Raw genomic sequence first — 14,855 nt, forward strand, 5'->3', positions numbered from 1 at the left:
AGATGAGACTTAACGCTGGCTTCGTACTCCGAGGTGCTTCAAAGTTCACAGTCTGTTGTTCGCATCTGCCAGCAGTCCGAGTATGATCAAAGTCGGCGCATCCCGTGAAGCGAGTGCCAGTGTGTAACGAAAAATATCACACGGCTGTCCTCGTTGTGAATAGAACTGCGCATGCGAGATGCCCTGCCTGTCATGCGAGTCTGGAGGATGCACCCATACTTCGGGATGAACTTTCAAGGCCACAGGCTGCCGCGACGCTCCAATGAGCGCCTTCGCGAATGGTATTGTCGTGTCGATCAGACTGAGTGCCGAGTAGGAGCGGTAAGTTAGGTGTCCTGGACCTCCAATCCGTCCGGAAGGCCGCCTGCTGCCGTATATAGTAACGACCGGGCCTTGCCGCCTCCTCAACGAGCGCCCCGATCAGGCGCCCACCAGTAGATGGTAGACTGTTTACTAGACTCGCTTCTTGTCAGATGTTCACTCTCAGGCTCGTCATCCTCTGGTCTCTGCCAGATGTCCGGAACTCTCGTCGAGTATACTCAACTCCAAGGCGAAGTCTCGACCACTGGTGACCTTTCCTCCGCTCGACCTGGATCCTGGCTTGTCTAACCGGCGCGTCTCCATGAAGGAACACGGAGCTATAAAGGCGGCAACGTTGCAGTCGGGGAGTAGTCTTCGTGACCGATTCTGCTCGCGATGGGTGTACGTGTATGCGGCGGGCTGTAACTGCCAGTGGCTTCGAAGTACGGACTCTCATGGGCTACACGGTCCGAAGATACGCTTTACGCATCTTGGGCTCCGCCTACACGCAGAATCCAGGGTTCCACGATGGTAGGTTGATTCACGCCCAGGTATTGAGTGGATGATCACGATGAATGCTAGCTAGATCACCGAACCCGCATGGGCGCTCCTCCGTTGGACCCTCGGATCTGAGCGGTCCCACTTGCGCCCCTTTCGAAAGTTGTTGATCATCGCAAGAAACGGTTCTCCAACAGTTGCATACGCTCTGAGGACTTCTTCAGGACTCTTCGACCAGGGCCGCGCGCGAACGAGATGTTGCCGCTGATGCACCGCCTCTTCTTACAGTACAGGAGAGCACCTTGCTGCCGTGCTCCGAGCTTCCACGACAATTCAGGTTCAAGAATCGCACGATGGACTGTACGGGCGAGGCGCTCATGACGACTTCCTGATGTCGTCTGCCAGACAGCTGCGCGCAATCGAGATGGCCGGCTTAATGACACTGACAAATGCGCGGCGTTGCATCTGATACGACTCGCACGGGCGGCGTGCTCCATTTCTGTGGTGAAGATAGGGACAGCAGTATGTATGTCTGCTTTCGCAGTCAATAGCGCAGAATTGCTGCTGACGGGTCCGACAGCGGCCGTAAGGCTTGATTCCAGACCTTGAAACAACCTCCGAAAGCCAACACACCCTGAGGGAGACTGCGACCGTCTGCGCAAGCACCGATCCTCAGTGCGTTAAATTCATCATTCCTTCGGCCTGATCGGATCTTCCACATATACATACAGCCAGGTATCTGGTGTCGAATGTAGGGCATATTACCCAACGATCCGATCAAGACGGTGCCTTTGGTATTCAGTGACGCTGTACTCAGGTAACTACACTGGCTCGGAGCGTTTGTTGGGATCCGCTTCTTGAGCATTTTGAAAATGCGCGCGACCCAACTGACAGCGTCTCAGATGCATTTGAAGCATGTGCATGATCCTTGGTCTCCGTATCAGAAGCTGGCTGGCATGAGTAAGTGTTCAACGGTGCGTGACCTTGACATGCTGCGCTCGGAGTCGATGGTGTCCGCCTGAACCATACACCTCGCAGATGGAGTGTACCGAGACCTCAGAACCACGGACGGGTCAGCGAACTGCTTTACCTCTTCGCTTCATGGTTAGTGTTCGTTTGCACGTGTGGCACGCCCTGCGAATGACACGCGGTTTTCAGCGCACACGAATGACACCTGCCGTAGTCCTCTTTCAGAATGCGGAGACTGTAACCAACTTCACGGTGCCTCCCCCTGGCGCGATCAAGCGATATCGAAGGTATGGCAGCAAATACCTTTGCCCACGATAAACCCAACATACTCTCCACACGAGATTATGGCCAGCGGAAAAACGCTGAAATTTTATAATATTTACAGCTTTGCAGATCAGTGTATAAGTATGCGGCCGCGAGGTAAGAGTGCCCATCCTTTGGACGCCGACCCCCGCAGTCCACCATGAGCCAAGTCTCGCATACCGATGTCCTCGTGATTGGTGCTGGACCTGCGGGGCTCATGACCGCGGTCTGCCTTAGCCGCCTCAACATACCATACAGAATCATAGACCGCCGGTAGTGTCACTCTCCTCCTGTCCTCCGTGCCTGTTCCTTACACCCACTCAGTCTACCTGAAGAATCAGCAGGTCAAGGGGATGGCATTCAGCCCCGGACGATTGAAATGTGGGACAGTGTCGGGATGGGAGAGAAGCTGAGACAGACAGGCTTCCATCTTCACCGCATGGTCCGCCGGCATCTCTCCGCAGCGACGACAGCTCACATTGACAGATCGTGAATGTAGGTTACATATGAAGCGAACGACGACAGATCCGGGATAAAGGTTTGTGTCCAGCTGCACGGTCTTGGTGCTCTATTCACAGGACGGCATCAGGCTACTAAGCAGGGTTCAGACATTCCGGCATCTTCTGCTCGATATCTCTATGAGGTGCAGCCGTCATGATACTTGGTGTATCGGAACGCTGACTAACGCCACTCAGATTGTCCTAGACCCAAAAGATATTGAGCGGCTCATGAGGGAGTCGTTGTCGGAGCAAGGCATTCAAGTAGAACAACCAGTAGTCCCTCAACAATTCCGTATCATCAATGAGTCAGGACCGAATGATGAATACGTTGTTGAAGTAAGTTGAATATGTGGTGATGACTTATCTCATTAACTCACGCACGCATGCTTAGGTGACATGCGTACACCTTAAGGCGGAGCATGTGCGGACAAGCCGTCTTCCACTTACCTCGAGAAACGAGTTAGCGGATATTCCCGAATGCTTGGCGAAGGTGGAAAGTATACGCGCAAAATATGTCGTTGGCTGCGACGGTGAACATTCATTGCATGTTCAATATACACCTGCTGAGACTACAGAATGTGCAGGTGCCCGCTCTTGGGTCCGTCAACAGTGTGGAATCACCATGGATGACTTAGGTGGGACGGTCGTGGCGGAGAACTCAAAGCCTGCAATAGGCGAAGTATGGGGCGCAATGGACCTGAAGCCGATCACCGACTTCCCGACTCCGCTAGCAAAGAACATTATACAGTCGCCGCTTGTGGGTCTAGTAGCTGTGAGCCTCTTTTTCTCAATAGGGCGGTATGACTTACAAGGCGCAGACTGTTCCAAGGCCCGGTAACAGGATCCGTATATATGGGCAATTGCAGGACGACTCCTTGGTAAACGATGGGAATGTCTCAGCAGTGCAGTTAGCAGACATCTTGATGGCGGTACTAAACCAGCTTCGATCTCCTCCGAACGTCGCTCATATAGATTTGCAAGACATTCTCGCGTGGCTTCCAGCCGTACTCAATGGCCGCGGAAGATATTACGTGGTGTAGTCATTACAGAGGTAATTCCATGTCATTGCGGTACAAAGGCCTTCGCAACTGACCCATTCAATCAGCCAGACAGCGAATCGCTTCGACATTCTCGCACGCGCAGCGAGTTTTCATAGCCGGAGATGCATGTAAGAGAATGTTGCAGCTTAGGAAGATTGCGGCTGATGCTTCATCGAAGGTCATGTGCATTCTCCAAATGCCGGCCAAGGGCTCAATTTCTCGATGGCGGATGCTTATAATCTGGGTGAGCATTCCGGCGCTACGTGCGAAGTCATCTTTGTCAAACACGACCTCGGCCAGCATGGAAACTCGCATACAGCCTTCGTGGGCGCGCCGGAAATGCTCTCCTCGACACATACGAAACTGAGCGACGCCCTTGTAGCATCACGTTGATCGAGCTCGATATGGAGATCCAGAGGCTGATACGCAGCCCAAGTACGAGTATTCCGGAGCAGTATATGAGGTACTGCGTTTGTATCTGCACTTCACTCTTATGTAACTCACCCAGCCAATAGCCTGCTTGAACGACAGAACGCTTTCACATCGTAAGCGGTGATGACCACCTTGGCTAAATATGATGGGTGCTGACACCCAGAGCAGAGGCATAGGTGTCCAGTACGACTCGCGACTCACTGTACCCGACTTCCAAGATCTTGCGTGCGGCTTGGTCTTGGGACAAAGACTGCCCCACGCCGAAATTCTGCGTTACGACAGCTGGAGTCGCTGCAGCCTTCTTGATACTATATCATACCAAATGGCCTTCAAGCTTCTCATCTTCCCGGGCGATATCACGCTGCCAGCGGTTGGCGCGAGCTTCCGCGAATTCATCGAGCGCTGCGCCAGCTCCAAGGAGGTTGGTAATGGCGATGTGCAGCTGGGAGCGATCCTCTCTGTCAGCCATGGCACGGTGCTTGCAGAGGCGGGTGTGGTATCGGAACCGGTGCTCCGCGCTTCGCAGTATGTCCCTCGCACTCTCAATACATCCGACTGATGCCAAATATCTGACCGCAGGATATACTTGGACGATGTCCTGCATCCAGAAATGATGGCCGTACGACGGGGAGTCTCTATCGGTCGCTCCGCATAAGCACTGAGAGCGGTGCAGCTGCGCTAGTGCGTCCTGACGGACATGTGGCGCTGATAATTCCCGTGGCTTCGCGAGAGCTGGCTAGGGTCTGGAAGTATTTGTCGGAATTATGAAGTATGAAGACGATGTGATGTGCTGTCCATTCACACTGGCGTCACCATCGTGCGCGCAGATGTCGCCTTCGTCGTCCTTCTCCAAAGACTTCGCCGTCATTGTCGTGCACCTTATCCTTGTCCTTCGATACCACATACCATGTGACCTCTCTGGACGACGGCGTAGCAATCACGGATACAATCTGTTTATGCTTCTAACAGACCGACGCACCTCTAAACGGATAACAATGAAGTCCACATATCGGATCCAAACCATGATGAAGTCGATTGGCAAGATCGCTACACGGTCATCCCTTCCAGAGGCCATCAGTAAAGCAATAATTTGTCCGGCTCCTCCTCCTCCTCTAACATTTTCTGTGCGATATAATCGCTGTCTAATCTTGTGTAATCCACCTAAGTATATGCGTCTGACAACCTGACTCGATGATCACAACTTCGAGTGATATCCTCACTATCACTGCGTGCATTGCTACTGTACAGTGAACGAACATATGCAAACACACGAGAGCCATCATAGCTACAGAACACACAGCCGGCCAGAAAGCGGGCAAATTGGCAGTTATGTAAGAAACGAGGACAAGTTGGCGAATGAGTGCGAATGGACCCGAACTAATCATGGGGAGAGAGTGTATGTGCGTAGTTGAGGGGGACAAGCGAGAGAACGTGTCGATGAAGAGAAAATTGGTGAGAGGACGGGGAGTGACTAGATAATTATGCGAGTAAAGCAATGGCTGTGTCACAGAAGGAGCGAGAGCGAAAGCAGAGGCATGGGTGCGTCAGAAGCAGAAGGTGAGGGGGTAAACGAGTGAATAGTAGATGCACAGATGAACGTCGCGGCCTGCCTGACTAGTCTCACCTACACGCAATACATTGACGATGCCTTTGTGGCCAGCCCGCTCGTCCTCGAGAGACAGGCTCCCCCTCTCCGGCGTCTCTTCTATCAACGTGAGACAAGACCCTCCTCCTCCTCCTCCTCCTGCCGTACATACCAATTGCCTGAAAGAGGACGTAGCTAGGCTATGCTAGGCTACTCACATCACATTCAATAAAGCCTATGGGCCTGACGTCGATGGCTTTGCGCTTCCAAGCACTGCCCGGTGACCTTGTAGGCATGTAGCGCGCTGTGTTACTGCGGCTCGAACCAGTGGACACGGTGACAGTAGGTAGCACTCACAGACCGGCACGAAGTCGACTAAGGCGGCGAAGGGACTGCCTGCCTCGGTAAATCGGATGATTACTTGACTGGCAAGCTTGACAAAGGAATCGACGTGCGCCGTGATGGTGCGTCCGTACGTGACCTCGAGTATCAATCCGGCTTCGTACCCACAAAGGCATGAGTACAATTACAGTCGCTGAAGCAGGATGACGTACCGCCTGTCAATGATACGTTTTGAGTATCTCAGCAAGCATCCGGATGATCTCCCTTTGTTGGATGGGTTGAAAGCTGCCGATTTTCGCTTTATCGAGTGAGGCCTAGATCCACCGCTGTTGGAGGCGCCATTCGTCGTGATACGGACGGAGCGGCAGGTTTGGATCAAATTATATCCTAATGAGAGTGTTGTTGCTCTAAGACGCATGGCGCTTCCAACGAGGACCACGTCATAGCACTCACATCTCGTGCATTAGGCCTTGAGGATCGAGCGGGGTCTGTCAGAATGGATCGTGTTAACTTGAAGTACGTTTGTCCAAAAGATCCTGCACAGCCGTCGGAGATTTGAGGACAACGGCTTCTCTGCCGAGCACAGAGAAGTAGACGACGTCGCCTGGAGTACAGATGAGCTGGCGAAAGTTGAGGCCTCCGAGTCCAACGATGTAGTCAGGGCACTATGTACGTGTCAATGACGATGCACATACCTTACTATGATGTATCTGTTCTTAAAAGGGTACACGACCTATCCCACTTGCTGGTGAGCGGAGATACAAGACGACAATGATCGAGGATCGCTCGCACTGTTTAGTATAATGTTGTTGAACACAATCGCACGTCCGATTGTTGTGCGTGTATACTGATATCTATGACACAAAAGGCTCAAATCCGGAGCACGTAGACAAGACGTACCGACTCGGGAGAATCTCGGTTCGTATGCATACCTGCGATGTCACCCATGTAACAACAGTGTGGGAGAGGGCCACGAACCATCTGCTTCTTATATGTACTGACGATTCGGATGTATATCGTTACATCATGGTACCTGTCATACTCATTTTGTCAGTGAGTCTACAATTGTGGCAAATCATATACAGTAAGACACTTCAAGTTGATCCCTGCGAGTCCGAGCCGCCCCCAGGCCAGAGGCCGGGAGCAAGGGGTGTGCATAGTTCAACGGAAAAGGAAGGGTTCATGATTAGTGATCGACGATGACTGCACGTCGTAGCTCGAAGCGCTGAAAGCGAGGCTTAACCACTGCTTTTCTTGCCATAAAATCACTCGTATTGCGTGCAGTCATTCAAGGTCGCTGTCACGCTGCTGACCGTGATGCGCTGACCTCCTATAGAGAAGACAGTTCAACGGGAAGAAAGCGGGAAACTACAACTGGTTACAGTACTTGCACCTCATTCCATCAGGTTCCCAAGCAATTCAGGCACAAGGTCCATCATCTGTTGGGATCGAGGGGCGATAGTGCACGTGAATTCGGGAGGATGACTGACGGTACATTGAGTCGCTGGGTATTCATCAGAGTTGTTGATACCTACCGGGTTTGTCCAGATCCAAACTGCGTTGAGGGGGTTATCTCTTCGCCCTTGTCGTTACGAGTTTTACTGATATTCAGCGTCGCCACTATGCTAGCGATTGCCATGAAAATGTTCGCGTCTGCGTAGTATTTGCCTGGACAGCTCCTGAGTGCACACGACCGCCATGTCAAGAAGGATAGGAATCATAAGAATTAACAGCGAACTCACCGTCTACCGAAGCCGAAGACGGCCGCACGAGGATCAGTGCTGTCCATCGCCTCCGCGTCCATGCCAAGGAAACGCTCAGGCCGAAAAGCAGATGCGTCAGGGTAGACTTCTTCGTCATGAGTCATTGCCCTGAGTAATTTTCGCGAGGTCAATGAGACTGAAGTCGAGGTTTTCGGCGTTCGACTGACCAGATGTTTGTCAAGACGGTCGACCCTTTCGGAATAGTGTGTCCATGATAGTCGTCATCTTCTGTCAGACAATGCGGGATACCTATAGACATCGACGTTCAGGACTGCAGCAGAACGAACGTGCGTGGTGTCTTTACCCAATGGAGTTGGAGTGCTCCAGCTGAGACCGTATGTAAGTCACCGTACCAGCACACCGAGACATGACTCACCGAAGTGTTTCCTTGATGAGACATTCAATGTAAGGGAGTGTATCTCTATCTTCCAATGCTGGAAGTCGATCTGTTCCGACTACACGATCCACCTCGTCCTGTGCCTTCCGAAGGACGTCGGGATGGATGACCATCGCCAATATGAATGTGATCAACACTATCCTCGTCTTCAAAAGGTATGCGACCAAGTCAACGAACATACGGTCTCCGAGCTGGTATACTTTGACTTACCGTGTCCATCCCGGCTGATCACGCAAGGTGCTGCTTAGACGTACGCGCACAGTAGTGACGACAAGGACAAACCTGCATAGATAGTACCGGCTGCCGCCATAATATCTCGCTCGTCCTGGATTAAAGTGCCGTTCTGTTGCGCATCCGTTATGAGCGTTGCCACGAATGACGGCTTCGCTGTACCCGCTGCCTGCGTGGGATGAGACGGACATAGGATGCTGATCTGGGCGTGTCCAACTCACAACGGCCTCTTTAACTGCGTAGTAAGTCATATGCGTGGCGTGTTGTACGTCTTGTTTCACCTTCAAGGCGTGCCGCTTGAAGCCTGCGCCGGGCATCCAGACAGGGATGAATTTTACTACGGACAATGAGTAGCTTTTGACAACCAGAATGGTAGTACTTACGCATGGGAAAGAAGTCCACTAGCACCGCCGCCGCCGAACCACTCTCCGACGTGCCTTGAACCGCTTTGTCCATCAACAGGAACCATGAGTCGTCCAGCGAAGTGATCACATGACCATAAGTGATTTCGGTCAGTATGGATGCAACGAAACTGAAAGCCCAATCAGCGTTGAGGATGGACAATCCGACCGAGTACTCACCGCTTGACGTGAGCGATGAAGTCTTTAGGCTCGCGCATCAATGACAGAAGCAGCCTATACGTCTCTCTACGGCGAATAGGTTCATGCAGCTGTATCGCATCCTTGTCACCGAATTCGCGCTGGATCCATCGTCGTTGCTTGCGCCGCGGCTCACTGTCGTATGGTAGAAGCACAGTGGTGTACCACTGCATGCTGCGTAACGCTCAGTGTTGCGAAAAAGCAGCCTATGAATGATGTTACTTACATTTCCGACATCAAGACGGTCCGGGGGCGACTGGATATATGGAGCCTCTCTTCTCCAACAATTCTCGTGCAACCCGGTGAGTGTTGATGATCAGCGTCGGAGTCCGGAAGAATGTCGCGAATATGGGGTCACCTGCAAGAAATGACACTTGGTTGAAGGACTGATAATGTATCAAGACAGACACGCACCATATGTTCAGTCCATTGAGCCAGTGTCCGCTCAAGGTACTCTGTAGGGAGCTGGTGTATATTACCTATCAGCGGGAGAGCTCTTGGGCCAGGTAGGCCTCGATTCCGCGCTTGTGCACCAGCCGACGCACAAGAGCGATACATGAGATCAGTGCAATAGTACAGGCCAGCAGAGAATAGGAGAGAGACATGTGTACCCAATGGGTTCGAGTACCACGGATTGCCCGACGGCTCAATACGGAGCACTCGCGGAGTTTGCTTTCAAGGGCTGCGATTGCAAAGCATGAGTGCATGAGTGACTGCGAAACTCGGCGCTAGAAATGGCACTAGGTATTGTTGTCGGGTCGCCAACGGGTCGCCTACTCCTCCGGAGATCGACTGAAGGCCGACAATCTAGACGGCCTTCCCGTGTTCCCTTGTTTCATGATACCACTGGCCAACCACTGGCAGCGCGCATCAAGACCTGCGAAATCCAACGACTCGTCGTACACACCATCATAGGCTGCCGAACGCCGGGCCGTTAACCTTTGCCATACAGCGCAAGAGTAAGGAAACGTCTTCTCGTACAGCCAGTACCACGACAGCTTTTAGTAGCCTAAGTAAAGACAATTGCGACGATGGAGAACGCTCACCTACAAACTGGTCGTGGCCGAACATTACTTGCTCTTCGATGGCTTGGCGCAGCCATATGCAAAATAAGTGCAGGTTGGCCTGAATGTTCGCGCAGGCAAGTTTGTCCTGTTGAAGTCGCGTCACAGCGGCAAGTCATCGTCATCTTGATTGATAACAGATCGAGGCGCAGTTCTCAACATTCCATCTCCAGTGGTGATAACGATGAACAGTCAAGGACTGCCAGTAATAGAGCTTACTGTAAACAAGACGCAACTTTATGCAAGACTTCATTCCATGCAATCACTACGGAGTATTTGGTGGAGGTTCACTCAGTCACATTCATCAGTTTCCTGCGATGTGCTTACCTCATGAATGGTGTCAGGCCCCCCCTGCGCTGCTTCACGTCATAAATTGAGTAGCCGTGGCTGCGTCCGGAACGAGTGGAAGAAATACTGTGTATTACGTGGCGATTCGCAAGTTGTACTAAGGGCAGTTCATTGATTTGCAGCGTTGTGTTTGACGGTTAGTTAGTAGTTCGACTCAGGGTCATTCAGTCGAAGCACGCTTGTAGAGATTGCTTTATTGGCAGGTATATACGACAGGTAGGCTTACCATCCAGTCTAGGCGAAATCGATCTCGACGAGGATGAGGAGGAGTGGTCCTGTGAAGTTCAAGAGTCAAGACCGCGCGCCGCGGAATTCACGACTCGGATGTACGGACTCGATCACGTGTCATACATACGCCATCTGGTGGCGCAAGGCCAACGCAAGGCGGCGTAACTACAGCTCATCTCGAATGCTTACCGTCATCAACCGGCTTCGTTCTTCTCTTGTCTCCTTACTGTCATCATCATCAGTTACTCTGCAGAACAATCCGACGGCTAATATTACCACGATGTCCGGTATGTTCGACGTGTGAGCTTACCGGACATGCGACGTACTCACTTCAAGTGATGCAGGCAAAGCACCAGAAATCGCGACCTTCGCAGCCGGGTGTTTCTGGGGAGTCGAGCACATCTTCTTGAAACACTATCCTATCGCTCAGAACAAGGGCATCATCAAGACGTCTGTCGGATACACTGGCGGGAAGGACGACGCGAAGAACCCGGACTACCGCACCGTGTGTACGGGCGCGACCGACCACGCTGAGGCATTGCGGATAGAGTTCGACCCGAAGGTCGTGAGCTACGGCGACCTCGTCGGTGCGTAGCAACATTGGTCTCGGGAACGCCGATGTGCCGACTGAGGTACCGCCGCTGCAGAATTCTTCTATCGGACGCACGACCCGACGACCGTGAACAGGCAGGGTAATGATACAGGAACTCGTGCGTACCATCTCACTCGACCGTTGCGGTATCGTCTCATACCCTCCCGCAGAGTATCGCTCGGCCATCTTCTACCACTCTTCAGAGCAACTCGAGGTTGCCAAGCGTGTCACCGATGAAGTGCAGAAGAAGCACTTTGACCCTATCGGTGCGTCGGCACCGCCATGACCAGACATAGTTGATGACGAACCATGGATTCTACAGGTAAGAAGATTGCCACCCAGGTCGTGGCCGCGGGCCCGTGGTGGGACGCTGAGGAGTATCATCAAGAGTACCTGCACAAGAACCCGACGGGGTACCAGTGCCCAACGCACCGCCTGAACTGGTAGTGGTCGCAACGGCAGGTGGACAGATGAAGGAAGATGTAACAGGCGTTGTATGATTGCGTCGTGGCCCTTGGGCCTGTGTACTATCACGGAATGGAAATCAAAGCGTGCGAGCTTGCGTCGCAGCGGCATGCTCCGTGGATGTGCAAGAGGATGAGCCAAGTGACCTACAGTGGGCGGAACAGCTGGTACGTGGGACAGCAAGAGGCGGCGACGGGTCATGCTGATATGTATAGGGACCGCGATAAGACTAGGTTTGGTTTGACCGACTTTTTAGGCGGTGTGGGAGACGCGCAGGACGGGAGGATATCAAACCGCGTGAGATCCGGATGAATCGCTGCACACCTCGACAGCTCGCCCAGTGTGGACGGTGCAGATCGTCGAAGACGGAAGGTATTGACACCTGGCATACTCAATAATATCTTCCTATTGGCCCAGTGCGGCACCAATGCTCGCTTGTGTATATCAAAGCTACCCATCCACGTACGCCTCGACTGCGCTCTCTGACAATGACGATCAGGTATAAAGGTGCAACCGAGGTCTCCGTTGCAGCCCAGTCCTCGACTACTCCAACGACCATTAAACGCAATGTCTGTGAGTACATTGTTCGCTTCATGCGCCCGAAGTATGGCGGCGGCTCACCATCGCCATGCGGGCTCGACAGGATAAAGCTACCTGTGCGAACGTTCAGGCCAACGGCGGCTCCTGCACCTACCCCGCGTGCGGCTGTGCTGAGCCACCGAAGAGCAAGTAATCTGTCCTCGTGTTGACCGAGGTGGTCTGTTCCAGGTGGGCGTTCCGTGTCATGATGGGCGGTTCTGTGCGTGCTGATCGCTGTTGCAATCTTTCAGGGCTGCATAACACAGCATTGTACCACTCAACATGATGTTGGCCCGGTGGGCCTCGCGGTGTGCATAGCGTCCTGGTGGACAAATACATACATTTTCGTGAAGGGCCTTGCCCTTCCGCGTGTGCTCTCAGATGAGACCTCAGAAGGGGCAGAACCGCCTTGTGTTCGTCGTGTACGCAACGTTCAACCTCGTTCGCACTTAGATTGTTCGGAGGCATCTTGATACATCTCATTCGATGTGAAGGGGCAGTTCGGGACATGATAAAGAATCCTTGCTCACTGAGAGTTCTCTGTCGTTCCTTCCAGTGTTTCAGTGACTATGGATAGCCTCCCAGCCGAACTGATTTCTGTTCTCGAAGCTGAGTACGTTCTGTTCATGTACCTCTCGTATTGTGCGCTGCTAAAGTCGCTGTAGTGTGATACAAAACTACATCCAGATCGCAGCAGCTGGTCAGTCCGCTTGAACCGTGGTCTCTGAACCGCTGACTAAATTCAATCTTCATACTCAAGCATTGCTCATATACCAGCAACTCATCAGCCTTGGTGAGGAAGTGGCATATATGTGGTCCCTCCGGCATCCAAGCCTACTGTTCCTTCTGAATCGGCTGAACACACTTGTGATGTGCGCGTGTTTCATATTGAGGCCGTTCTCGCCGGAAAACATACTGGTACGTTGCGTTCGTTCGGATCCAAGCACAAACTGATTCTGGTATAGAGGTGAAGAGCATATATGATTCGGATGCGCCGTCTTTTTTGAACATCGTTACATCGCAGTTGCAGAGCTTATGAGTCGCTAGGCAACCTGTTCTCATTGGCATGTCTCTTACTATGGTCCTGTGCGTGAATGCGCTATTCGTCCTTCACTAATGAGTATTGATCCGCACGAAGCTCTCTCCTCCCTTCGAGTATACGCCGTCAGTAATCGCAACCTATGGGTCACTATCGTGAATGCAGTGTTAGGACTGGTTCCCTTCTGCGTGAATCTGGTATGTCAAGGAGTCGCATAGTCTGGTCGAATGGCATTCACATGACCCGTCTTTAGTATGGGATGACACAAGAGTCGCTCCAACTCTGGAATTTGGACAGCTTCAATCTTTGTTACGCTGTATCCACTAGCGTCACCGCGACTATCTTCAATAGGTGCGCCTCCGTTCATCTGGTCGAGATCGCCTGGGCTGATATGAACGACGAAGACGTGCGTAGTTCTTGTCGGCGTGTATTGCAGATGCCAATACGGCCCTTATGCAGGATCGGTCCTTGCCAGGAGTTGTGCCATCGCGTCGGATGCGATGACTGTGGCTGTCATTTGGTATTTCATCCCAGGCGGGTTCAAGCATTGTCGCACCGATTCAGCCAAAAACTCCCTACCCTCATATCTGTGGCGGAACGGTGCGTCGGTTTGTATACTTGAGCCTTCATATGAGCATGGCTAACCCACCTTCCGTCTAGGGACAATACATTTCATGTAAGAGCCGTCCTACGTCCGCGAACAACCATACATTGACATGGCTCCATTGACAGCGTTCTGCTCTTTCTCAACCTCGCAGATATGGTGCTCGATGTTATGAAGATATTGTTCCCCGAAGCTGGGTCGAGCATCGAGGTGTACAGCCCCCTTCCTCTCCTTATCTTCCCGTACGTCAGTACCCTAGCGACCTAGATGGTTCACTCTCATGTCTCTCCATAGTATCACATCCATCATCATCTCGCGCTTCACCCTACAGCTATGTAAATTATATGTCACAGCTCAAAATGCCGAACAATCACTGATAGTTCCGACCCATTCCGAGGAGCCGACGACGACGGTTCCTTCTATGGGTCCGTACACATCGATCAACTTGAACATGAATGCTTCGCCGCAGATCCGGACACGCCTGCGCAATTGGGCTCCGTATTGGGGTTCCCAGAGGACATCGAGGCCAAAGACCGTAAAACTCTGGTGACGTTGTTGTCGTGCGTTTCTCGGCGCATGAAGACACTGATCCTTGGGGCTGAAGAGTTGGGGACAATAGACATACACGATTGTTTCAGTAGTGGCCTAATGTTTTCTTTGCATTTTTTTCTTATTGCTGTGGATCATGTACGTCACACGTTGCACTGGCACTGGCATATGTCAGCCGGCCATAGCATCACGCTGGACAGTGATGCTGCGAATTTAAACTGCTTGCCAGGAAAACAGGAGTCAAGTAATCTGATACCGCCCTCAAGTTATGAGATGCAAATAAAAAGGATCCCTGTGCCCAGCCTACTCAGATTGATGGGCGGCGGGCCGTCACACAGTGCGAAAGTTGCTAGCGGTCATCATGTGACCGCGTTATGCGTATACGAGCCGTGCAGTCTCCTCTGCCGATGCACCGTGACGTTGCACAA

At 52.3% G+C, this 14,855-nt stretch overlaps 5 protein-coding genes across 5 annotated transcripts; 4 read left to right on the plus strand and 1 right to left on the minus strand.

The window, feature by feature from the left end:
- Nucleotides 1-2,164: 2,164 nt before the first annotated feature.
- Nucleotides 2,165-4,860, plus strand: B0H18DRAFT_1051665 (FAD binding domain-containing protein). The gene is made up of 14 exons (XM_048030969.1): nt 2,165-2,512; nt 2,570-2,608; nt 2,660-2,713; nt 2,766-2,906; nt 2,962-3,100; nt 3,155-3,342; nt 3,389-3,499; nt 3,552-3,621; nt 3,676-3,738; nt 3,789-3,854; nt 3,911-4,073; nt 4,126-4,155; nt 4,211-4,567; nt 4,651-4,860. Exons 1-14 carry the CDS (start codon nt 2,450-2,452, stop codon nt 4,808-4,810), a joined length of 1,644 nt encoding a protein of 547 aa, XP_047885666.1. The 5' UTR covers nt 2,165-2,449; the 3' UTR covers nt 4,811-4,860.
- A 2,503-nt stretch (nt 4,861-7,363) lies between these two features.
- B0H18DRAFT_1154953 (cytochrome P450) lies at nt 7,364-9,564 on the minus strand (the record flags this gene model as incomplete). Its single annotated transcript, XM_048035762.1, has 14 exons — nt 7,364-7,454; nt 7,505-7,648; nt 7,712-7,840; nt 7,900-7,981; nt 8,131-8,275; nt 8,340-8,353; nt 8,412-8,529; nt 8,582-8,697; nt 8,744-8,892; nt 8,942-9,133; nt 9,186-9,215; nt 9,245-9,345; nt 9,374-9,483; nt 9,516-9,564. The coding sequence occupies 14 exons, from the start codon at nt 9,562-9,564 to the stop codon at nt 7,364-7,366; spliced, it is 1,470 nt and encodes a 489-aa protein (XP_047885667.1).
- A 1,315-nt stretch (nt 9,565-10,879) lies between these two features.
- On the plus strand, nt 10,880-11,638 carry B0H18DRAFT_1126747 (peptide methionine sulfoxide reductase; the record flags this gene model as incomplete). The annotated part of the gene is made up of 5 exons (XM_048035215.1): nt 10,880-10,886; nt 10,944-11,186; nt 11,247-11,309; nt 11,362-11,457; nt 11,514-11,638. The coding sequence occupies 5 exons, from the start codon at nt 10,880-10,882 to the stop codon at nt 11,636-11,638; spliced, it is 534 nt and encodes a 177-aa protein (XP_047885668.1).
- A 1,372-nt stretch (nt 11,639-13,010) lies between these two features.
- B0H18DRAFT_1051722 (uncharacterized protein) lies at nt 13,011-14,159 on the plus strand. The gene is made up of 8 exons (XM_048030970.1): nt 13,011-13,153; nt 13,258-13,321; nt 13,374-13,471; nt 13,528-13,625; nt 13,670-13,671; nt 13,750-13,874; nt 13,935-13,950; nt 14,007-14,159. Exons 1-6 carry the CDS (start codon nt 13,046-13,048, stop codon nt 13,776-13,778), a joined length of 399 nt encoding a protein of 132 aa, XP_047885669.1. The 5' UTR covers nt 13,011-13,045; the 3' UTR covers nt 13,779-13,874; nt 13,935-13,950; nt 14,007-14,159.
- B0H18DRAFT_1126748 (uncharacterized protein) lies at nt 13,775-14,428 on the plus strand (the record flags this gene model as incomplete). Its single annotated transcript, XM_048035216.1, has 4 exons — nt 13,775-13,874; nt 13,935-13,950; nt 14,007-14,120; nt 14,173-14,428. The coding sequence occupies 4 exons, from the start codon at nt 13,775-13,777 to the stop codon at nt 14,426-14,428; spliced, it is 486 nt and encodes a 161-aa protein (XP_047885670.1).
- Nucleotides 14,429-14,855: the final 427 nt, after the last annotated feature.

This window comes from Fomitopsis serialis (genome assembly GCF_022376445.1).
Source record: "Fomitopsis serialis strain Sig1Antser10 chromosome Unknown B0H18scaffold_214, whole genome shotgun sequence".
Classification (NCBI taxonomy): domain Eukaryota; kingdom Fungi; phylum Basidiomycota; class Agaricomycetes; order Polyporales; family Fomitopsidaceae; genus Fomitopsis; species Fomitopsis serialis.